The sequence below is a fragment of the Acartia tonsa genome, chromosome 1 (assembly GCF_053477335.1).
Source record: "Acartia tonsa isolate MP-2025a chromosome 1, ASM5347733v1, whole genome shotgun sequence".
Lineage (NCBI taxonomy): Eukaryota > Metazoa > Arthropoda > Copepoda > Calanoida > Acartiidae > Acartia > Acartia tonsa.
This window is the reverse complement of record NC_137260.1, coordinates 26,267,374-26,291,939: the sequence shown is the minus strand read 5'-3', so window position 1 is coordinate 26,291,939 and position 24,566 is coordinate 26,267,374. Positions and strand designations below refer to the sequence as shown.

The 24,566-nt window shown below is 30.8% G+C and overlaps 1 protein-coding gene across 2 annotated transcripts in view; it reads right to left on the bottom strand.

Moving 5' to 3' along the window:
* LOC145316175 (uncharacterized) overlaps positions 1-24,566 on the bottom strand; it is a 35,785-nt gene that overhangs the window by 3,698 nt on the left and 7,521 nt on the right. The window contains exons 5-19 of one of the 2 annotated variants that reach the window (XM_080156523.1): positions 17,807-18,507; positions 17,499-17,603; positions 17,116-17,191; positions 16,530-16,587; positions 11,899-11,990; positions 11,113-11,188; positions 8,499-8,585; positions 8,305-8,324; positions 5,107-5,202; positions 4,442-4,533; positions 4,081-4,182; positions 1,661-1,775; positions 899-986; positions 571-659; positions 279-314 (exon numbers count right to left, since the gene is read on the bottom strand). In XM_080156523.1, coding sequence (XP_080012649.1) covers positions 279-314; positions 571-659; positions 899-986; positions 1,661-1,775; positions 4,081-4,182; positions 4,442-4,533; positions 5,107-5,202; positions 8,305-8,324; positions 8,499-8,585; positions 11,113-11,188; positions 11,899-11,990; positions 16,530-16,587; positions 17,116-17,191; positions 17,499-17,603; positions 17,807-18,507 — 1,833 coding nt within the window. Of the gene's footprint in view, positions 1-278; positions 315-570; positions 660-898; positions 987-1,660; positions 1,776-4,080; positions 4,183-4,441; positions 4,534-5,106; positions 5,203-8,304; positions 8,325-8,478; positions 8,586-11,112; positions 11,189-11,898; positions 11,991-16,529; positions 16,588-17,115; positions 17,192-17,498; positions 17,604-17,806; positions 18,508-24,566 lie in introns of both variants that reach the window. The other variant, XM_080156516.1, reaches the window with a different exon arrangement.

Below are 24,566 nucleotides of genomic sequence, written 5' to 3'. Positions count from 1 at the left end.
AGCAATAAATTCACTTCCACTATCCTTATTTTAATATGGAAATTTAAAAATTTTATTTATATTCAACTAGTTGCTTAGACCCTAGTCTCTAGAGGTGCGTGGAGAAGTAAAGAAAATAGCCTAAAACCTTCAAAAGATATTTATAAGGCATTCCTAAAAAGTATTACCTATCGGGAGCAGCAATTTCCAAGCTTCAGGCAAAAAAACTTTTATCTAATTTATATTATAGGATATTATATATCAGAAAAAAAATTTTAAAAACTATAAAAAAAACTTACCTTATGTCAATATCTACATCTCTGTCAACTGATATTCTAAAAAGTATAAATATTTGTATTTTTTATACATTATAGTTGGGTAATACTTAAACAATTTTAATTGTTTTTCTTACTTTTTATTTTACTTTTTTTACTTAATTACTTTTTTTTATTTTAAAAGGCCTTTTTGTTTTCAATATTTCTGAAGAAACACATGATAATTATAACAGTGTGCTTATGTATATCTGTGCCGTACACTGTACAAAAGGTTTTGTAGAGTAGCTTCGCTTTTAAAACTTGGATAACAGTATACCTATAATCTGACCAAACCGAGTTTTCAGATTTGACTCCCCAAAGATGGCGCTCTCGTACTCCGTTGAATATTGAACATAATTGTCCAGCCTACACAAATATCAATTGGTATATTGCCTCGAACCAACGACTGGATCACGTACTCCCCCCAATCCCCTTCTCTTTTCAACTTTCTAAAAATGTGGGCTATCCCTTACAGAACGCTTCCTAACTTTACTTAATCTAACCTGACTTTTTTAGATTTTAAAAGAACATTAAATATCTCTTTCACAATTTAATTAATATTTGATAATCTATATATTATTTACAATGTAAATAAAAATTTTTACCTTAATTTTCTGTTTGGCAAAAAGTCCTTCACCGGCAAAAGGCACATAAGATTCTTTCACATAAACATATCTTTGCTCATATGGGTCTCTGAAGTAATATATTTTTTTTAATACAAAAAAGTCACTAAACCTCTTGAGTGATTTTTTTTATCTTGCAGAATATGTTAGTTGATTACTTTAAAATCCTTAACTTTTATGATTTCTTGAATAATAAGTTTTAATTAAGAAAATACTAAACATAAACAGGTATTTATTGATCTAAATTGATGTTATCATTCAATTTTTTAAGTAAATTTGAAAATAAAGGAAAATTCACTTTAACAGGGGCGTACATAGCAATTTACCAGTAGGGTGTGAAATAGGGGAAGGCATTTCTTCCTAATATCTAATTTTACGGGGTATTGACACTCTTTCTACAGCTTCCTTCCGAATTTGCTTGGAATTAATATATATATTTTTTTCTCGTATTCATTCGAATCCGATATATAGGAATCGGTTCTCATCCATACGAAAAAACTATGTCTAGCATCGTATTATATCCAGCATTCTACGAATATAAAAATGTAAAATCATAACATTAAAACTATTTTTTTAGCCCGTACCTTCGGCACCTCGGAGCTAAAAATACTAATTTTAATCTTATAATTGTACTCTATATCTGCGGAAAGCTATATCTGCGAGAAAACTATTAAAATAATTTAATCTCATTTTATTCTAAAATCAATCTTTAACTTCTTAAAAATCTAAATACAAATTGCCTACCTAAGCATTGGTCTTTTTGTGATAACATGTGATGAAGAAGGTTCATATGAGTAAACTTTGTCTGATGGTAGCCGCGCTAATACAGGCACTGGTATTCCATACTCTTTACTTATATCTAAACACATAATATGTTTAAAATAAAGCTAGCCTAATATACCTAACAAGAGGTTGCACCCCTAGATGATGAAAATAAATTTTTCAGTAGGTCATTTTCTACTAGGGGCGATTTCTCTTTGAAGGGTTTAAATCCCCTCCCAAAAATTAGTTCTGAACTATTATTAACCGGAGAACCATTCAACCGTTCAACGGTTAGCTAGATCCTTCGCTACAGACAGAAAAAAAGCTTACTTCTTCATATAATAGGATTGTAAGAGATAAATTTCTCTAGATAGAAAAATCATTCTACTGAAAAAAATATTTCCAGCCAACAAATTTTTTTCATCACATATACAATGCAATTCATTATTACGATCGAGGACATTTTTGGACAATATGATTTTCCATGTTTTAGCCAAAAAAATTTAGAAGTTTAATTTTAGTAAAATATTCTTAAAATTTGTGTAGTATCAATAAATCAAAAAATTTGGCGGTAAAAAAAACAAAGCTATAATAACTTTTTGCAACATAAATTGCAAGATTGTTATGGCATTCGGCGTTTTAAAAAGAATACAAATAATTCTTTTGCACGCAACTTGTCTTATTAAAGACTTAGATTTACTAAATATTTTTTCTTTAATCCCGTAACAATTATCAGAGATAGGTTTTGTAAGATTAAGCTTAACTGGAATAAAGATATCCATTGTAGCGGTGGAACAATAATTTGTACATGCATCATTTAAACTTTAATACAAAAATAACATGTAAAATATCAAGTAAAAGACTTATCTTTTATTACTATTTTTTTGATGTTTTCGTCCTTGTTTCTTTGTGTGTAAACCCGCAGAAAGAAGAATAGATAATAGCCCAGTTAAAAACAAAATGATTCCGCTAGTTTATATTGAAAACACAAACACCACAAATGGAGTCGTAAATCAAGATTCTAAAGCACTATTTGTTTATTTGGTGCTTTCCTGGAAAATGCCTATCGAGCACTAAACCCCTCACTTCTTATTTTTTCAAATTAAGAAGAAAGAAGAAATTTTTTCTCTGCCTAACCCTTGCAGTGCCCCAACCCTGCGGGCTACCTAGTATTTCAAGGTGCAGCATTGAGGCGGGAAACCGCCGTTTAATACTTTAAAATTCACGAAAAAGAGAACAGATTGAAAGCATGCCAAAATTCCAAGGACGTGAATCTACATAGCATTGCATTGGTTAAAGAGATATTATAAAATTTAACAAATAACATGGTACATATATTTTTTTAATTTTTAAATTATTACAATCTTATTATTGTTAAATTATATACAAGTGTGTTAGATTAGTGTGTAGTTATAATCCTTGTGAATTTTAACAAAAATTTATTTTCTGGGGAAATAAAATTCCAAACATTTTAGGTTTGAATTGCCCGGGTCTTTAAAAACATTATATTTTTTTTTTTGAACCTAAAAACTAGGCAACAATAGATTTTAAATATTATTAAAATATTTAATGAGGAAACAGAGAAAAGACAACGTGTGTCAAAACATAATAAGCAGAATAACAATTTAAGGTTATATACAAACTTAAAACATAAACATAAGGACATCATATATTTTTAGGCTTGATTAAAGAGATAATTCGCCTTAAATATTAAACCTTGTTAGCCCAGGAATCAATGTTCCAAAAATCAGATAAATAGGATGATTATATCAAACAAAAAGTTGTTGTCAAAAAATGTAATAAAAAATCAGCATGTTTTGAATGAAAGTACGGACTTTGTGGTAACAATTATAGAATTGTTAGGCTTTCTTAATCGTTCCCAACTATTAACCCTTACATGAATAAAAGTCATATATACTGACAGTCAGACCTGCATTTAATATTCATTCTAATAACCTTTAATCCTATTACAAACATAATGATTAGAACAAAATATTAACCCCCCCCCCCCAAAAAAAAAAAAAAAAAAACAATAAACAATTATAAAAACTACAAGGAAAAATACTCAAGAATGAGTCATTAAACTCACAAAAACAATTAGATTAAATTTAATACTAAGACAATATTGAAGTTTAATACTTGGGATGTGATTATGATATTTAAATGAATTACACATTGAAATTTCTATATTTTATATGGGTAATAACAGGTTAAAACAGCTTTATTAAATCATTTCTTTTTGTATATCATATGCTATATATTTGAGATTACAAATAAAACACAGCAGACTGTCAAAGATCTATCAGCTTTAAGGTTGCACTTGAGGTAAGGGTAACCCTTAGAATATTCATGCATGGACCTATAACTATTTTTTTGTTGGATGACAACTCCATGGTGCCTACCTGTGATAACAGACAGGTGTCCCTCCTTCATCTTGCCTTGGTTGTATGACCCCTCCATGGCGGTCAAAAGGTCAGGATACAGGTACACATTGTCTTCGCCATCTGGAGAATAAAATGCTTAAAATTCTCTTCAACAAAATTTTTTTTAAATATTTTTTTCTTCACATTAGCAAATTCTTATTTAGTATGTGTGTGAGATAAGTCATGAACTACCCTTTTAAGATTTCTTTAATAAAATTTACTATTTTATTGAAGGGGGAGGCGTGGTTAACCATTTTTAATACATTTTTATAACTCCCTCCCCTATTCCCGTCCCTCTCAAAAACACAATAGATCAGAAAAAGGATTTAAAAATCCTAACCTGGTTTATTATCAATATCAACATTGCCGACATTGTAAGAACCTCCCCGTCCCCATCTCCACTGCGGGCCTCTCTTCTCCCCATTGCAAAACCTAAACAAGTAATTTTTTGTATCAAACATAATAGTACAAACCAGCAGTTACGCCACTAGAGGCCTCTCGAGGCACTGTATTTGGAAGGTTGGGGATTGAATTTAACCAAATATTTTTTAAATCAAATAAGAAAAACAAGTTTTTAAACAAAAAATTTTGGGGGGACATAATTTTTTCAAGGGGCGATTTCTCTATGGGGGTTGTGGTACCCCAAAATAGTTATAAACCTTACCAAGACCTGTGAGAAGCTTCACTGTAAAGTAATTAGCAAGATTCTTCGGTATACACACAAACAGACATACACAAAGATCTTGTTATTTTATTATAAGGATAATTCTATGATTGAAAAGATTAATGCAGACGTTTTGATAGGTTTAATTAGTTATCATATCCTATAACATAAGGTAGTATTTTTTTGTCTGAAGCTTAATATTATCGGAAATTGTTGTAATAATTGTTTTTACTTTTCGGGAAAGGTTTATAAATGTCTTGGGGATTCGGGCTATTTTCCTACCCTCCCCTAGAGGCTAGAGGTAAATCAACTATAACTGCCTAAGATTAATATTGTCTTACCTTCCAGCACACCAGAACTGTTTATTTGGTCCCAGCTCTCTGTAGAATCCATGTCTCACTCCCCGGCTGTAAAACACTTCTCGTGTCACATTGTCCCTAAAACATTTCAATCTAAATTGGAAAAAATTTGACGTTGATTTTGGATAAAATAGTTTTCCTTCCGATTAACCATCACTTGCCCCTTAGCTTATATAATCCTTATTCGTCTTTCTTTATCTTAATGTATTTAATCACAATTTCAAAAAATTTCGAATGACTTGAATTTTAATATTACAATTTATATAATTCACCCTATTTAAAAGGTATATCATTAATAATTTATAAAATATCTGTAAGAAACAATTTACAATAAACATAAATTTCAAAAAGTTAAAAAATGATTATCATTATTTACATTTTTTGCACGAAAAAAAGTATAATTTATTTGTCGTGTTATAAGAACTTGTTGCTTAAAGTTGCAATGATACATGGATAAGTTAATGGTAGATAAATTGTTCTCCTCTTTTCTTCTCTTAAAAATTGAAAAATGTTTTCCTTGCATTATCTAAATCTTTCTTTATCCCATCTTAGTTGCTTTAGTTAAGGCATGTAAACGATTCGATTACAATGATGTCTAGGATTTGTACTTTTTTGTTTTATGTTCTTAAAAACCTTGGCTATAGTATACAGTATGGTCATATTATTTAGATTTAGTATCTTTATCTAAACATTTACATAATGAATATATGTATAAATCTAAATAATTAATAGATGCCGAAATTATTAATTAATTTTTTTTTGTAAGAACTAACAAAGGAACTAAATTTAGTTATTACTTTACTTGTCACAAATATTTAAATCATATATTAATTCAGAAATTACACGCTTTCAAACAAAACAAATCATAAGCATTAATATTGTGGATCTTGAAAACAAATTTGTTTATGAGGGAAACATTTAAACACTGTACTAGCGAGAATACACAATGGGATAAAATTATTTCAATCTAGTCAAAATCTCTCACTTTCTCTCTCTCTCTCTCTCTCTCTCTCTCTCTCTCTCTCTCTCTCTCTCTCTCTCTCTCTCTCTCTCTCTCTCTCTCTCTCTCTCTTTCTCTCTCTCTCTCTCTTTCTCTATCTCTCTCTCTCTGTGTCCTTTTTTGTTTCTTTCCCTAATAATTGACTTTTGTTTGTTTTTCGAAATTAATGATTTATTTAAAATCAAAATGTCATTCATCTATACCAATGTGTCTAGTACGTAAGTATATGTGCAAAGGAATGCAGTTTTCTTTCAAACATTGATGACAACTCTTGCGTCAAAACGGGGCATAATCCAAATTTTTTCAGGGTTTGTTAAATGAGTATTATTCCCACTTTGTACAAATCAAGTATTTTGTTTAAATGACAAAATAAGTAAGTGTTTGAATATTGTATTTAAAAAAAATATTTTCATACATTTTTAAAAGCGAAGCTTTTCTATAATTAGAGTTTGTCAGTCCGTCCGTCCGAGATAGATAGCTTTTATTCGTTAATTTAGGCAGGTTAGAATTGTCCTATTGATTTCAAATTTTGCATGATGATTCCTGTAGTAGTTAGGTACGATTTAGAAAGCGTAGCAACTCTATAATCATTACCAGAATATCCGCACGTCCATTTTAAACATGTTGATTTTTCTACTTTTTTAACAACAAATTTTTATGTGATCTAGTTATCCGTTTGATCTGATTTTTTGTATATTGATTCATGGGACAACAAAGAACAATAGTATAAGCGAAGCAACTCTATAATCAAGTCCTAAAAATGTAAGTATGTCCAGAAACATTATCCCGTATCAAACAGTTTTAAAACAAATTTACTTACAATTTTGCTTCGACTGTTTCGATTCTTTTATATTCTGATTATTCAGTTCAGACACTATACAAGTGTTAATGTCCGTTTGTCCTACCGTTTCAGTGCTTCGCTTTTATGGATGTTGTCATCCTTGTTACTAAATCATATTTCAAACTTTAATAATCGAAAAAATAAGACATTTAAAAATCAATTTTCCAAAGAAATTCTAGCCAATTATATTAAAATGACAGCAACTTACGAGGCATGATTTATGCGCGTTTTTTTGCATAAAAATATTTCATACATTTGCATTTGTAAGTAAGGTCAAAAATATTATGCATACAATTTGCAATTTTGGATGAAGACGGACATATGAGGTCTCTCTTTATTGACTTTTAAGGATGCACTTGACCAATCGGTCTCAGCCTTTGTTTCACACAATAAGATATAGCATAATTGACCATTTTAGGGAAGACCCAATGATTATTCATAACTCGCAGTTTCTCTAGCCATGCGCCCCATGTACACTGTTCTTTATCTCTCTCATTCTATCTTTCTCTCTTTATCTATCTCTCTCTTTCTCTATCTCTATCTATCTATCTCACACTATCTCTCCCATATTTTTTATACATCTGTGTATCTATCAATGTATACATTCTATCTATCTCCTAATTTGTCGTTATTGTTCTTGACCCCTACACAGAGAAGAGGAGAATATGGGTGGTTAAAAATTATACATGTCCTCCACTTCCTTACCAGTCACAGTAAGTGATGACCTCCTCAATAAAACTACCTGTCCTCCATTATACCTTACCTGTCACAGTAAGTTATGACCTGCTGAACAAAGATACATGACCTCCATTTCCTTACCTGGCAAAGTAAGTGATGACCTCCTGAACAAAATTACCTGACCTCCATTATACCTTACGTGTCACAGTAAGTGATGACCTCCTGAAGAAAACTACCTGACCTCCATTATACCTTACCTGTCACAGTAAGTGATAACCTTCTGTACAAAGATACATGTCCTCCATTTCCTTACCTGGCAAAGTAAGTGATGACCTCCTGAACAAAATTATCTGTCCTCCATTATACCTTACCTGTCACAGTAAGTGATGACCTCCTGAAGAAAACTACCTGACCTCCATTATACCTTACGTGTCACAGTAAGTGATGACCTCCTGAAGAAAACTACCTGACCTCCATTATACCTTACCTGTCACAGTAAGTGATGACCTCCTGAAGAAAACTACCTGACCTCCATTATACCTTACCTGTCACAGTAAGTTATGACCTCCTGAAGAAAACTACCTGACCTCCATTATACCTTACCTGTCACAGTAAGTGATGACCTCCTGAAGAAAACTACCTGACCTCCATTATACCTTACCTGTCACAGTAAGTTATGACCTCCTGAACAAAACTACCTGTCCTCCATTATACCTTACCTGTCACGGTAATTGATGACCTAAGGAAGAAAACTACCTGTCCTCCATTATACCTAACCTGTCACAGTAAGTTATGACCTACTGAACAAAACTACCTGTCCTCCATTATACCTTACCTGTCACAGTAAGTGATGACCTCCTGAACAAAACCATCCAGATAATTGTCCTTGAATCTTCCCATGAAGTTGTCTCCATTAAACAGCACAACACTGGCCATACCCTCCTTACAAATATTATTTAATTATTATATATGCCGTTGTTTTGGGAATTTTGTTGCTAATTTTTCAAAAAAAAAAAAATTCTTTTGGGAGGGGGTTATCTTTTATTGTGAGGGTGAAGATACCCTCCCTAAAAACCTTTGATAGACTTACATATAAGAAGTTTTGCTGTAAAGAACAATATTGGTTCAGCAGTTAGCAAGATCATTCGCTATAGACAATGACATAGGATAATGGGATATAAATTTTAGATTGCACAACAAATGAATATTTGTTTTTGGAGATTGTACTGTAATGTACAAGACATCCAGACAAAATAAATTAGAGATTACTTTTAGCTAAATTATCTAAGGAGTTTTTAAAAAGGTCAAAATATTGAGCATCTATTCTTTTTTTGATGTTTTCAATTAACTTAATGGATTGAGGCGGGGACCTAGGACAGATAGTCACTGATTTTTATCCTTTAGATTATGACAATTCAAGTATTTTTTTTTTTGTATACCTCTTTTCATCCTTCCTTAAATCTACTTTTCTCTTTTACTGAATATCTTTTCGAAGGAAGAAAAGAAATCATTATTCTAAAATGAATATAAAATTTTACATGTTTCTGTAAATTAAAGTTTCTAATATAAAGATCCCTTTCCATGGGTTAAAGTTAACAAAACCTAAAAAATTGAAAATTCACAAAAACATAAAAATATAAAATTCTGTAAAGGTTTTTATTGCAAAGTACGACAAGAAAAGCTATTTAAATTCCTTGAGAGAAAATGTTTGAAAAAAAGCTGGCATAAAAGCTGTAAGTCGGAATGTTGTATGCAAAGTCAAAATAAAATGAATTCCAGTGAAGATTTTTTGATAAGATTCCTTCGGCCCATTAAAATTGGCTGCTGGGCAGTTTACAAAGGTGTTTTATTCTGACTCATTATAAACATTTAATTTAGCAGTTTTCCTCTTATGGACCACAAAGTTTTTGAAGTAAAAAAATGTATTTTTATGATCATTTTGGGTTAGGTTTTATTAAGTAAAGGATAAAAGTGTCCCACAAGGCTAGAAATAGATTTTTAAAAATAGATTTAAGTTACGAATTTCTTTTTATTTAAGGCGAATTTAAATTAATCTTATAGACCAGATGGTCGAATTGACAAAATTTTCAGCTACAAATGAGATAAGTGGAACTGCATTGTAGATAGAAATACATATTCGTAGATAGTAACACCTAGGGATATAACATTTTATGTTTTCAAGATAGATTGTCAATTGAAAATTACCCTACGTCCCAGCTAATGACCTTGTCCTAATCTTGTTCAATTTACAGACATTAAATAATGGACAAAACAATAAAAAATCCATCAAAATAAATTTAAATTTAAATCGATTAAAGCGGGACTAGTCAACAAAAAATGCAGACTGAGAAAAAATTGATTTTGTCAAGCGTTTTAGAGTGTTGGAATTGTTGGGTTGTCGTAAATTGGGTAAATCTATTGCAAATTCTTAATTTCTTCAGAAATATAGGTATTATAGTAATTCACAATTTTATCGAAAAATATGGAATAGTATAAAGAAAGTAAGATACTTTTGCTTTATCTTTCTATGAACAACTATATGTTGAAAACGTGATTTTTTTAGAGGAGGTAAGTTTTTCTTTGCCCCATATGTGGTACAGTTCATAACAAAATAAAGATAGCCTTTTATTAGATGGGGGTGAGGGGTTATTTTAATAGTGGGGTGTTGCAAAAGTTTATCCATTCCCAAGACGAATAGATATGTAAAAGTACATCCCAATCAGTTCAGCGGTTACCGAGATCTTTACCCTCAGACTAAAAGACGAACAATCGGACATCGTTTTACTTTGAAATATGAATTAAATTTGGCTAGAGCATTAAAAATTTAATAATATTGAAATTAAAAACTTTTTAAACGAAATATTCTAATAACTATATCTCTGAAATTTGCACAATAAAGATTAACCGCTAAACAAACGGGCTATTAAGACTTACAAATGGACAATTTAAAAGTACATTAGGTATCCTTTGCCCGAATTTTAGAACATTTTATGGTTGCAATGCGCAGTGAGTATTCAAACTTTATAAGGTTTAGGCTTTTTTTACAAAAAGATCAGTTGGGCTGTGATGACATTACATTTTCAGAGAAGTTATTTACTTTTTTATTGCATCTGTATTAAGGGTTCTCACTAACCGCTGAACCGTTACGGTTCTATGTAGCTTCTTGTAGGTCCTGGGAAGGTTTTTAACTTTTTTGTTGAAGGGTGCCACCACCCTTCCTAGAGAAAAGTTTTCTTTAATTTTTTCATTTTAAAACTATGTAGAATAAAAAATGGGTTGTCGAAATTAACCCTTACCCCCTCATGTGCCACTAGTGGCCACTAGGGGCGTAGCCGCTAATGGTATAAATGGCAGACAAAGAAAAATGATAAATAATACGTTGATTTAGCAAAAAAATGACAGACATCTTACTTCAAATTTCAACAAGATAATTTTGATAAGAACAGTTAGAACCAACCACTAAACTAACCTTTGATCCGTGTTCCATATCACCCCAGAAATAGTCGCCATTCTCATAATGAATTTCAATTTCTCCATGGTATTTCCTTTAAAAAAAAACATATTTTTAATCTTTAGTCTATTTAGATTTAGCAAATTGAAAATAACAAATTATTGAACATGAACATTGGATAACCAATTAAATATGGTTTAAAATCATAGCTTCTTGACAAAATAAAATAATAAGAAAAAAATAAAGGTGTAAATTTTAATGATTATTCTCTTATTTGTTTTGTGGGTCTTTGTCTATTTTTTTGTTTTTGAAAGCATACTATACCTTTATAATATGCAGTTAAATGATAAATACCAGCGCTTTGGCTGCTCGCTAGGCATACTTAGAAGCAAAATAAACAAGTAGCAAGGGGTACTAACTTTTAAATGAATCTTTCATATCTGCTTAGGTACTTCTAGGGCACTAACTTTAAATTTGTTTTTGATATCTTCAGAAGAAATTTTTTACTCTTCATACTTTAAATATCAAAATTAACAGGTTATACTTATAAACAAAATTATTTAAATGTGAGTAAAAGTAAAAATTGGATAGAAAGAAAAATAAAATTGTTACTAATTTTTTGTCAGCTTGACTTCATAAGAGCGTTTGATTGACATTGAATATGAACAGTTATTATGTTCAGCATTACAAAAGCAAAATATCAACAAAAACGTTTTCAAAAATAGACAATAAGGACTAAATATATTTAAATCAGATAAAGAAAAAAAAGTAAAAATAGAAAATTTATATAAAAACTTTACTCACCCATCTTTGTCTTTTTCGCCAGTGACAAATTTGATGTTTGGTTCTTGAGGTGGGGCCTTGGTGCACGGGGGTAACAACATCCCATACTTAGACTAAATAAATAACAAGTTTATACAATCTGCAGCAGTAGCCGTTAGACATCGTTTTTACAAAAAAAAAACTTAGCTGCCATTATATAAGTTGCCTTAAAAAGTGAAAAGTGTTATTTTTGACATCATAAAAATAAGTCTAAGAAGGAAAGATGAGAGGAGAAGTGGGAAAGAGAACCTTTTATATAGAGACGGATATTTGACGTATTTTTATGACGTCACACATGACACTTTCCGCTGTCCCTTAAACCCCTGATCAGAAGTAATCGTCCTCAAATTTTGTGAAATTTGGAAAAACATTAAGAAAGTGTGTGTGAGTGAGAGAAAGTATTTGCGTAATGAAACTAAATTGTCTAAATGAGTTCAGGAGATAAGTAGTCCTTTCTAATTCATTTACAAATATTTTAACTTTTCTAAATTACTCTTAAGCACCTTTTTAAAGTATGATTTTTTAAAACTTACGAGTGGCTTCACCTCTAGCATTAAAAGGCGCTGTATTGTAAGGATAAGAAAATTAGCCTAGAATTATCCTATCTGTATACCTAGCTATTTTGCCCCTTGCCTCTAGGTGAGGTTGGGGGAAATCAGTAGCTTAAAACTACAAAATTCGGACCAAAAAATCACAAGATCTTTAGCTTTAGACAAAAATACTACTTTATATTATAAAAAGCTGAAAAATACATGTTTTAGGTACTATATTGAGAGAAAAGGTCTTTCTTTTATTTGCCGAAATAATAGGGCAGGAGAGATTTTTATATGGAAAAATGCACAAGCTTTAATTGAGTCTGAAACAATGCTAAAAATTACATTTTTAAATACTAAAAGTACATTGTAAACTCTTACATAATACATAAACAAATTAAAGTAAATTGTATATGGGTAACATTAGTTTGAGCGTATAAATGAAATATGAATTAAGAAATATTTTTTATATCTTTTTCATCAAGGTTATTCCAAATGAAAAATCTGAGATAAAGCCTTCTCACAGAGGTCCTAACCTTTTTTTTCAAAATTGAAAAAAAGTCTCCAAGATTTATTATATATAATCGAAATTAAATTGCCTATCCTTTAAATGTTCTTATGGCAGTTGCAAACATAAATATTTATTCAACATTTACACAAATTAATTGGTTAATGTATGAGCAAAATAAATAAAAATTTACGTATAAAGCAAGAATTTACGATTAATATTTCATTTGTTGTAAATAGGCATTTCATTCATGCTTTTCAAAGTCTAATTTATAGAAAATTAAATTAATTTTCTTCTACAATTGTTCCATATTTATTTCATTTAAACTAGGTTAAGTAAATCGATCAAACTTAAGAATGAGTCCTCAAAAAAATGTTCCAAAAAGTAAAACAAAAAAATATGCAAAAAGGTTAATTGTCAGTTAGCAAAATAGCAAAGAGATATATTTTTCATTCGCAAAATATCAACTTGCAGCTTTTGCCAGGACATGTCAACTTTTAGCATTTATTTTAATTAAAAACAAGAACAATGTTGATTATAAATAACCGAAATAGAATAAGAAACCACCTTTCAGATGAACAAAAGAGCGATACAAATAAATGCAAATTAACAGACATTTCACAGTAACTACGCTGCTTAGAGATATATTAATGAAAAATAACTGAAAACAAATGAAATTGTAGAATTTTCCATTTTGACTACTTTTGAATTTTGATTAGAAATGAGAGGTAAATGGAATATCACTTATCAAAATTTTGTCTATTTTAATTATATTTATTTCTTTAATTATATTCTGATGAGCCTTTTTTTATTGCCATCGAACATTTCATTTTGCTTTTCATAGATTTTATAGTTTATGTTTCTTATTATCCTTGCTCCTTTATAAATATTTTGTTCTTTGAATAGAAATTAGTTAAACAATAAGGTGTCAATGGATTTTTGTTTTGAGTAGGTCTTTTTTCAAATGTTAGATAGGTTTGGACATTTAAAATCATTTCAGGCCTATAAAAAAGCTTACAAATAACCTTTAATCTTCTTAGTACCAGCATTATTATTTCCTTATCAGCATAGTTGATTTACGACCCCCTGCTGATTATTGTCTCTTGCTAAAAAATCCCTTTCAGTTTACTTTTAACATCCAACTAAACTCAAGGTTGATCATATTATTTTCCTCTTTTTTTAACAACATTTTCTGCCTTTATAGTTCTACAAATTTCTTTATTTTGCCTATCTTTTAATATGTAAATTAAATTAATATGATTTATGTCACTTAGACTGAAGAGGGTGCAGTGTCCACCGAAATATATTTCAATGAATAACTAAGAAGTATCAAAGACTTTTTCACTCAGTAAATTTATCATCAAATTTACAGTTCAATCCATATAGCTGTTATACAGCTGATAAAATAAGTAGAAATACAATCTTTTTAGTTAGTATTTCTTTTCTCAAAATAAATTAAGAATAAGAAGTCTTTTTTACTTTATTTTTTTTTATCCAAAAAAAGGTATTTTTCAATGTCCGAAACTATATTAAGGCATTTAAATATTTATAAAATGTTAAAGCCCAAAGTTTAGATGGCAATAACGCTAAATACTTGAATACTAAGGGAGATAGGGGACATTAAAGTATAAATCATATGAGTGTCCAAAGTTGTAAAAACACGTTATGTTACTTTAGCTCTCTAGCTTAAAAACTTTGACACCTTTCATTAAAACTTGATTGGTTGGTGCAAACTTTTCCATTTATATTTTTTAACATACAGATACAGAAGGTTGTCTTCATCCCAATCAGTTATTTATATAAATTTTTTATACATTTCCTTATCCCTTATGATCCCTATTCTCTGTGAATACTGCTTACTTACTAAAATAAACAAATATGTTTTCCTCTCCAAGGGTATGGTGGGTATATACAGGAAAATTTAATGGAAAAAATGAACTCAAATCAATATAATCTGTGTATGTACTATTCCTTCTTATTAATCTATGTTTTTTTTATTAATTGTTCAATTTTTAGAATGTAACATCAAGATTTATGTATATGCTAGTAGTTGGTGTATTTTATTGTGAAAAAAAATTATGAGTTTAAAATTTATATTTTTTTTTGGAACTGAATAGGATAACAAATAGATAAAACTTAAAGATTTTAAAGATCTAAATCTTAGGGCCTAACAGATAAAATTGAATTTTGCTTGAAGTAATCTAAAGAAAGATTTTTAAACAAAAACTTCTCCAAAATAAACAAACAAATTTATTTTTGGTCAGTAAAAATACAGAATATATAATCTGAAATCTATTAAATGCGATTATGGATTTACTATATATGTGTAATTGTATTAAAATAAAACACACACGCACACACATGCACACACACACACAATCAGAAATGAAGTATGCACAAGCACTCTGACAGTGCAAGGTAAATTCAGGTGTTGGGAATCGTGAAAAGCCCTTTCCTTTTTTGTCAAACTTAACTTTAATTATGCATTTATTTCTTTATTACTATCGGCAACGCCACCAGAGGTCTTTGGAGTTTATTGAGGGCGGTTGAAGTCGACCCTTAATTTTAGTTTTTAAACAACATGGTAAGCATATTTTGGGGGAGAGATTTAATTTTTCTAGGGCGTCCCCTCTTCAAATATAGCTTTAAACCTAATCAGGGCCTATTAGAAGTTATACTGTAAAGGAGATCCATATCGGTTCAGCTGTGAGCGAGATAACTTTTATTTTTGTGTTATATTCAATAAATCCCTGAGTAAACATCCTAGAAATTATTTCAAGAATAAAAACCTCCCTCAGTCTCTACTTGTTTGTTTGCTCCGTGATCATCACCCCAGAGCGGTCATTCTAGACCCCCACCTCTCTCTCATAACCCTCATTAACTTCCCCCCGTCCATCAATATCAGGCCCTCCTTCCCCTTAATTCCCTTGTTGAGTCAGATTCAAAGTCAAGGTGAGGAGTATTAAATGTTAAAATTTGTGGAAACAAGTGAAAATGTATTGTAACACACGGATGGGGAAAGATAATCGACAATGTAAAGCAATTATTGACTGTGAGTAATTTAATATTGAATACACTTTAAATCATTTTGGCCCGATGCTATTTGTTTCCATACCCATGCTAGGATAAAGTTATTAGAACAAATATAGTAGAATTATATTAATTGAAAATTTCATCATTTAATTCAATTAATGTTGTAAATATATATTCCTCATCTTAATGTCTATGCTTATATGGAGTTGTTTACATTTACAGAACATTACAAAATGCATAACTTTTTAATAATTTTTTGGTATAGCATTTTTTTCAAATTTTCTATGAAGTAAAAAAATTTATATTTGACTTTTAATTTCAAAGATTTTATAATTGATCAACGTTTCTAATTTGTAGGGAAATATTTTATGAAGTGGTGATATTTCTAGGTTAAGTCACCCTCTACCAAAATAGAAAAATACCTTATAAAAAGCTCATTATAAAGGAGAAGCTGATCAGTCGAGCAGTAAGATAAATGTTCGGAACAGAGACAGACAAACTTCCAACATCTTCAATACAATATAAATTATATTCATTACCTGAAGGTCTTTAACAATTGTGCTGTTTGGATTATTCAATGCCTCTACCCAAGCTCTTTATATCAAAATAAATTCAAATCTTCAATTTTGCAATACTACAATAATAACAGAATAGCAAGCACTTGGAGGTTAAATAGTAAAAAATGTTTATCACAGACATATTTTTCAGAGATCTAAAGGGATAAAACAATGACCGATAAATTGATGTGCACAAAATTATTCCTTACGTAGATTGCAAACAGTAGTTGAATCGTTTGGAAACTCAACTTAATGAACCAACCAATTAAATTCAATAAAAGCCTCTAAAGTGGTTGGGATAATGAATAAGAAAACATTATTACGACAATGTCCTCTTCCTCCCTGCATATTTTTTAGTAAAACACGTATTAGTTTGTATTATTTATACACAAAGAATTAAACAAACTATAGATTTATGTTTTATTCGTTTATGAGTTTAAATGTGCATAGAAATACAATACACTTTGAGACAAACAGACAGACGACCAAGAATTGTAAAGTAACCTTCTAATCATATAATAATCATAGAATATTCTTAAAAAAGAAAAAGATTTGAAATAATTTCCTTAGTTCAACTTCAATTTCCAATTCATTATCAGAGAATGGAGGCAGTTGTTTGCAGGAATAGGGATTCTCATATTCATCTAATATTAAAAATAATATTATTAAAATAAATATGTACATGTTTGTTAATATTAAATTTTAAACACTAGGCATATTTGATAAAATTCTACTTAAATTTACCAATTAATTGTACAAAATCTCCAGCTTGCAACTGCAGTGAGCCTTAACCTTGGCGGAGCTAATATTTGGAGCTAAGTATGGTTTGGCGTACAGATTTTCCATTATACGTAGTTATAGAGTTGCTATGCTGATCAATATGACTTTTGTAAACAAGGAAATAATGAAGAACAGAAAAGTTTTGCCTTAATACTGTAATCAAACTTATACCTTTAAAATAACGTTTGTTAAAGATGCTTTGTAGTTTCTTTGTTAATTTCTTAGTCTTTGACAAAGGATCCTCTAAACCAACCCCTGAATCAGAGCTACCTCCCTAAAGTTCAATCCTTAAACAATAAACTGTATTTTATTAAAAATATGACATGAGAACTCTATATTATTCTTAAAATCAAAATGCTTTGTTTGTGCAATTTTCACTTACAGTTTTAAGATCTTCATATTATGTATAAAAGCTCTAAACAGCTAATTAAAAACACTTATCCCATGTTTGTAGGAAAATATATTAAGGATGAATCCCTGGTTATCAGAATCATGTTCCGACTCATACTCAGATTCATACTCATATTCAGAACCAGAACTGCTAGTGCCAGACGAACTGTCCTTGCTTCCTTCAGAACTCTTCTCACTCTGACTGGATGAATCCTTGCTGAGGACGGAATCACATCTGCTTGTAGAACCCATGCGTCGGTTTGTCACACTAACATTGCAATCCAAGTCATCATTATAATAGTCTTCAGTCAGGTTTTCCATTTCAGCGTCAGTTTTACAGTCATCCAGATCTTTGGTGCTGTTCCTTGAAATATTGGAGGAATAACCAGAATCATTGCAAGATGTTTGGCTTTCAAGTTGGCTTGTTTTTGGTGATGATTCCTCTGTTTTCAAATCATTAACAGATTTATTTTTTATGTTATCATCATTTTCTCTCTTATCTTCTTTTATTTTGTTTTCATTTTGATTTTCTTTTGCTTTATAATAATTATTATTCTTGCTATTATATGATTCTTCCCTTTTATTTTGGATAGAAAAGATGGAATCTTTCATTTCCTTTAAGTTAATATTAGAATTTGTTACTTCTTCAGTGTCTTTATGTTTTAATTGTGGCGAGAGTGTAGATTCAAATCTTGATATTCCGTAGTTTGAGTTAGATATACTTGTTAAAGATTCTTGAAGATTTGATTTTGTTTCTGTCAGTACTTTTAGTTCTTCTCTTTCTTTGCCACTAAAAAAGATTTGTACGTTAATGGTTGTCTCAAATCTTTGATAAATATTTGGCAAAAATCTTTATATTTGACATCTTATCTAAAACACACGTTAAAACGAGCGAACGGACCTTCCCTACATATTAAGTATTAAGTGCTAACAGAACAAGGATGAAAACATCATAAAAGCGAAGCCCTGAAACGTTAGTACAAACGATCATTAACACATAAAGAGTGTCAGAACTAAATAAGCAAAATATTAATGCAGAAGTATAAACAAAATTGTAAGTAAATTTGTTCCGAAACGTCCTAAATACAGGATACTGTTTAAGCAAATATAATGTTTTTAGGACTTGATTATAGAGATGCTTGGCTTATTAATAGGTATCAGCATAAAATAACACACAAAAATTTGTTGTCAAAAAAGTAAAAGTATCAGCATGTTTTAAATGAACGTACTGACTTTCTTAAAACAATTATATAGTTGTACGCTTCTTAAATAGTACTTAATTGTTATAGGAATCATCAAGCAAAGTTTGAAATTGGTAGGTCAATAATAACCTGTTTTTATTAAAGAAAAGATAAAACTGTCCCTGAAGGACGGACGGACGGACGGAGCGACCATAATTATAGACAAGCTTCGCTTTAAAAAAGTGTGGCATAGTAAATAAAGTTTCAGGGGGGAATTCTGATCTAGATTAATGAGGGAGGGAGGGAGGGGATATTGGACTGATTCCTAATGTTTGTAAACACGTTCTCTCATTAGCTGCTTTTAAAACTTTAGGTACTTTTTTCATTGATTGGTTAGTATAGACCAACATTGTCTATACTTTTCCACAATTAATTTTAATCTTTCGACGACTTTTTTTGTAAATCATAATTGAGGGTTCATCGTACATTGTTCCATTAAGGTCCCTTAGATTAATGCAATCCAGAAGGTTGGAAACATTTCAGTTCTTCAAAAGGTAATTGAAAAATATTTAAACATGATTCCACTTTCAAAAATCTTCAGGTGAGAATCATCCGAAGCTAATAAAAGTGGCGGCACAGATTATGACGTCAAAAAAAAATAACCAATGAGAGTCCAGTATACACTGTAATTGACCAATGGTAAAATTTATAGTGGCCTCTCATTGGTAAATTTTTTTTGACGTCATAATCTATGCCGCCACTTTTACTAGCTTCGAATCATCCTTTATAAGTGTACAAGTTGCTTCATAGTTTCTAAAAGAGGACGTGGGAGATCAGAAAATTGTACTCCAAAACATTTATGAAACTTTCATGAAAAGCACAACAATTCAGACAAGCATTTTCCGAGATCTTTTGCTCAGACAAAAAAAACAAATATTCTTAATGATAGGATAAAGTAGCCAATTTATTGCTGGTTTAAATAGTAACCTAGAAATTAAATTATTCTTTTATTTTTATAATGAAATTAAAACAATTTGCAAATTTTATTCTATTACTTATCATTACTTACCTTAGTCTTAAAAATATTAAAACACTTATTCAAAAGCACTTTTATGATATGATAAGAAACATTTCGTTAATTCTAGAGGGATTTATATTTTGATACCTTACTTACAGATATTTCAAGCGTACTGATCTAATTTTTAATTTACAAGTAAATCCAAAACTAATATTGATTAGATCTGCTTTAAACAGGATAAAATTGGGAATATTTATAAAAAAAAAAAATTTGAAAAGAAAAAAGGAAGATTTTGAGATTTATTTATTTTACGGTTCATGTGAAGAAAAAAATATTTTTAAACAACAAAATAAATTACCAAAATTTTTGCACAAATATTAATTTATCAGGCCACTGTGTATCTGGCCTGAAAATTGACGTAAAAATTTGCGTAAGCACCGTCCGACTAGGCCCTGACATCGGGCCTGGGGGATATCGAAATCGTGTTATTGGAAAAATCTGCTTTTGAAGGGTAATGATTGTGGGAAGGGGAATTTTGATGTGTAAAAAAAACTTTACTTAGATAATATAGACAAAAATTACGTAAAGAAATATTAGGGTTGCGAAAAATATGTAGGAAAAGGTTGTAACGTTTTCATAATGGGTTAGAATTGCTGAACAAATCAAGAACCCAATAAAAACCCTCCCCGCAGTGGTGAATCAACTGACCCAATCTTAAAGGGAAAAAATGGTAACATGATTGTTACATTTTAAAAAAAAACTAGTGTCAGCGGTCCTATCAAGCATTAAAAGTAAGTTACCCTAAACCCATCTCAGGAGGTATAAAGAGCTTCCTTGAATTTAAGAACCAGAAAATGAACAAACAAAAAAACCTTGTTACTTTAATTAATACTAGCGGCTTCGTCCCTAGCCTCTAGGGGCTTTGCCCCAAGAGTTTTGATAAAACCAATTTTTCGTGTTTTAGATTTTTAAAAAAAATTTCTTTGGGGGGGGGATTTTTTGGTGTCCCACCCCCCAAAAAAATAGTTATAAACCTTCCCGGGACCTATGAGAAGCTACCCTGTAAAGGAGGACCCGATCGGTTCAGCGGTTAGCGAGATCCTTCGCTACAGACAAACAAACAGACAGACATCGTTCTACTTTGTATTATAGACTAGCGGCTACGCCCCTAGAGGCCTCTAGGGGCACTTGAGGAGGAGAGAGTCGAATTTAGTAATTCAATTTCTTATTTTAGATTTTAAAAGAAAAAGTAAAAAAAATTTACGTTTGATGTTTGTTTTTCGTTGAACTCTCTTTCTAAAATTGAGAAATTTAAAAAAAATTTAATTTCTCTAGGGAGGGTGGTGGTACCCTCCCTCAAAATAGTTATAAACCTTCCTGGGACCTATGAGAAGCTACCCTGTTAAGGAGAACCCGATCGGTTCAGCGGTTAGCGAGATCCTTCGCTACAAACAGACAAACACACAAACACACAAACACACAGACAGACATCGTTCTACTTTGTATTATAGATGACTGAATAAAAACTCGGCACAACACTGATTAAAGATGTGATTGACGCATAACTTATGAATAGTGATGAAAAGCGACAGAAAAAGCGTAAACGTTATCCACTATAGTACAGAGTTAGGAGGCTGAAACATTTTTAAGAACACAATAAATTACTATTTCCCACTCTTATATTTTTTAAATGTGTAATGCCCTAAATTTTATATAAAAACATATTTAAAGTTTTGTTCGTGATTCCCACTAATATTAATGATAGATCAATAAAAGAAAAATTTACCATTCTCAAAAGTTTGAATTTACGCTATTTACGTGTCACATGAAATATTTAAACATGTGATAATTTCATACATGATGTTATGAAATACATAAAGACTACAGAATCCTAGAAATAAAATCATTAACCCTTACAGATCGGGCCCCTATTCCCACCTTAATAGATCGGGGGGGGGGGGGTCATATTGACCCCCCCTCTATCTCGGCTTCTGTTACAGATAAAGACGTAAAATTTTTTTCTGATGGTTCATGCGTATTTTTAGAGAAAATTACTTTTTCTAGTCATAGCGATCAGGCCGCTCCTTAGCCGCTTTTTAGCAGCCAGCCGCTAAATTTTAAAACAGCTGTAGAGCGGCCAATTTTGCAGCTAGGATGACCAAATTTTAGGACGAACTTTTATTTTTCATAACAAAAAAATTACTTTTTCTGATCATCGCCAAAAAACGGCAAATAACGGAAACCGCCATTTTCGGCGGTTACGGCGGTAAAACGGCGGTTGACGGCGCCAATTAATATTTTTATCTGTTAATTATTGCTCAAGGATTTACCAAAAAAATTTATAGGTCTCTAGCTGTAATAGAAGCCACGATATTCATGATATATGTCTGTAGTAAAAGCCGGACAAAAATCGGTCATAAAGTCGGTCAGGGTGCGGTCAAACGGTCATAACACCACTTTTCTCATTCACCAAAAAAATGTTAGGTTTCTACCTTATATACAAAGTCATAATGTAGAAATTAAGATTTATTTAGAATTTTTTTTTAATTTTGGTGCTACCCAACCGACTTTGACCGGACACCATGACCGACACAGACCAGATATCCTAATAAAATCAACTCTTGCCGACGTATAATTACTAAACTTAAAAAGTCATGAAGTCACAACTCTCTATCTTACCTACAAAAAAAATGACATTGAAAAAATAGAGGGGGGGGGTCAATATGACCCCCCCCCCCCCCGATCTGTAAGGGTTAAATAAAATTGACAAAAATGTTTATTTGGAATTGAAGTTGGATTATATATTGGTAATTGTATACGTTGACCCTACCAGCCAGTGGCTTTTCTTCAAGGATAGATATAGAATACGTGGATATTGTAAGAGATTCTCGCATAACCTGATAAAAAGTTCCTCTCAGCTGGCTAAAATAACTATACCTTCCATCCCCCCATATGTCTTTACCCCATTCCCTCCCCTGACCATGAAGGAACGTATTGACTAATATCTAAGGACTATAATAGCAACCTAAATTAACAACGAACAATCCCCTGTCACAATACCACGTATTCAATATCCATTGCTCCAAGGGTGGCTTTGAGGATATCCCCCCCATATTTAATTTTTTTTTTACATGTTTTTTATAGGAGGTGTATATCCTTTCTTTGTGCCTACTTAAAGCTTTTTTAGTTATTCCATAATTCTACATATATCTACAAGACACGTCATATGACATAGAAAAAAATCATGTATGAAAAATTGTTTAAAAATGTACACAAATTCATGGAGATTTGTACAGAGACAAGGGTAAACTTATAAATAGAAATTTTATTTTGTCTTTTTCGCAAGTAAAAAAAATACAGAAATATATGTATAGGACATCTATTTTTGTCTGGGAAGTTAGGTGTTCGAATCTCGGACAAATCCTCGTACTAACTAAATATTTTAAAATTGTACTGAATAGTAATGTGCTATATTCAAAGCAAAAATCTGTTGAATTTAATATTAATTGGCCCAAATTAGATGGAACCCATTATAAGATGCATAAATTAAGACATTCAGACAAAGATTGAGAAATCAAAGGGTTAAGATTGATAAGATGTTGTTCAAGCAAAAACCTAAGATAATGTACAATAAGACACAGGAAAACTATATTTTGAATCATTCATTAATTAGTTAAGTATTATCCCTAATCTCCCTTGATTTAAACTAAACATAATGAGTTTCATGAAGGGACAGATATTATAAAAAAGATTTTAAAAATTTATCTTGGCTAATATATTATGTTCATCCGTTTTTTAACGGCATTATTAGATTATTTAGCGTTTACATATCACATATTATCGACGTCAATCATTATCCTGATTATAATCTATTCTAATAAATAATATAGGAACAACAAAAGACTTTAACTGGGCAATTCTACAATTAGTTTTTCCAACAGCATGTTATATCTGTCTGTGTCCGTCCGTATGTCTTTCTCCTGTGTATTGACCTGTTAAGTAAATGCTACAAATATTTCTATATAGTCAACAAGAGATATACTATTCATACTAGCCAAGCTCAAAAGTAGAGCACAACCTTAGTGGAACAAAAAACAGTTTATTTTCGTGCATATTTTAAGCTGGTGTCCTGAAAACTAGGTGAACTTAGGGAGGGAGGGCTTATGTGGTCTACTCGTTGTGTTAAAGTGATTTTAAAAACTCCAGTTTAATTTTTAAAGGTAGAGGTACATTAAATATAGCAATATAAGCAAAAGCAATATATGACTTTGAAAATAGAGAAATATTTTAATCAAATGTTTAAGTTTGAAGTGATTTTAGAATTGCTAATCTTTGGTGATATGTTTCATAAAAAAAAAAAAAAATATACAATACTGGTAATTTCTTTATATAAGGCCTAAATTTCCAACAAAAATAGTGACATACCGACTAACCCAAGTTGTATAAAAGATTGCTATGAAGAAGGAAAGTGTTTGAAAAGAAAACAAAGTGAAGATAGTAAATACTAAATTGTATAAATGCATTGTTGTTCTTTTTCAAGTCTGTAGCTTCTCTGTAAATAAGTTTGTGAGTCTCTTGCAATTTAACTATTACATGCACTACATAATTGCAGCATATGATATTTAGGGACCTCAAACTAACTTTTTTTTA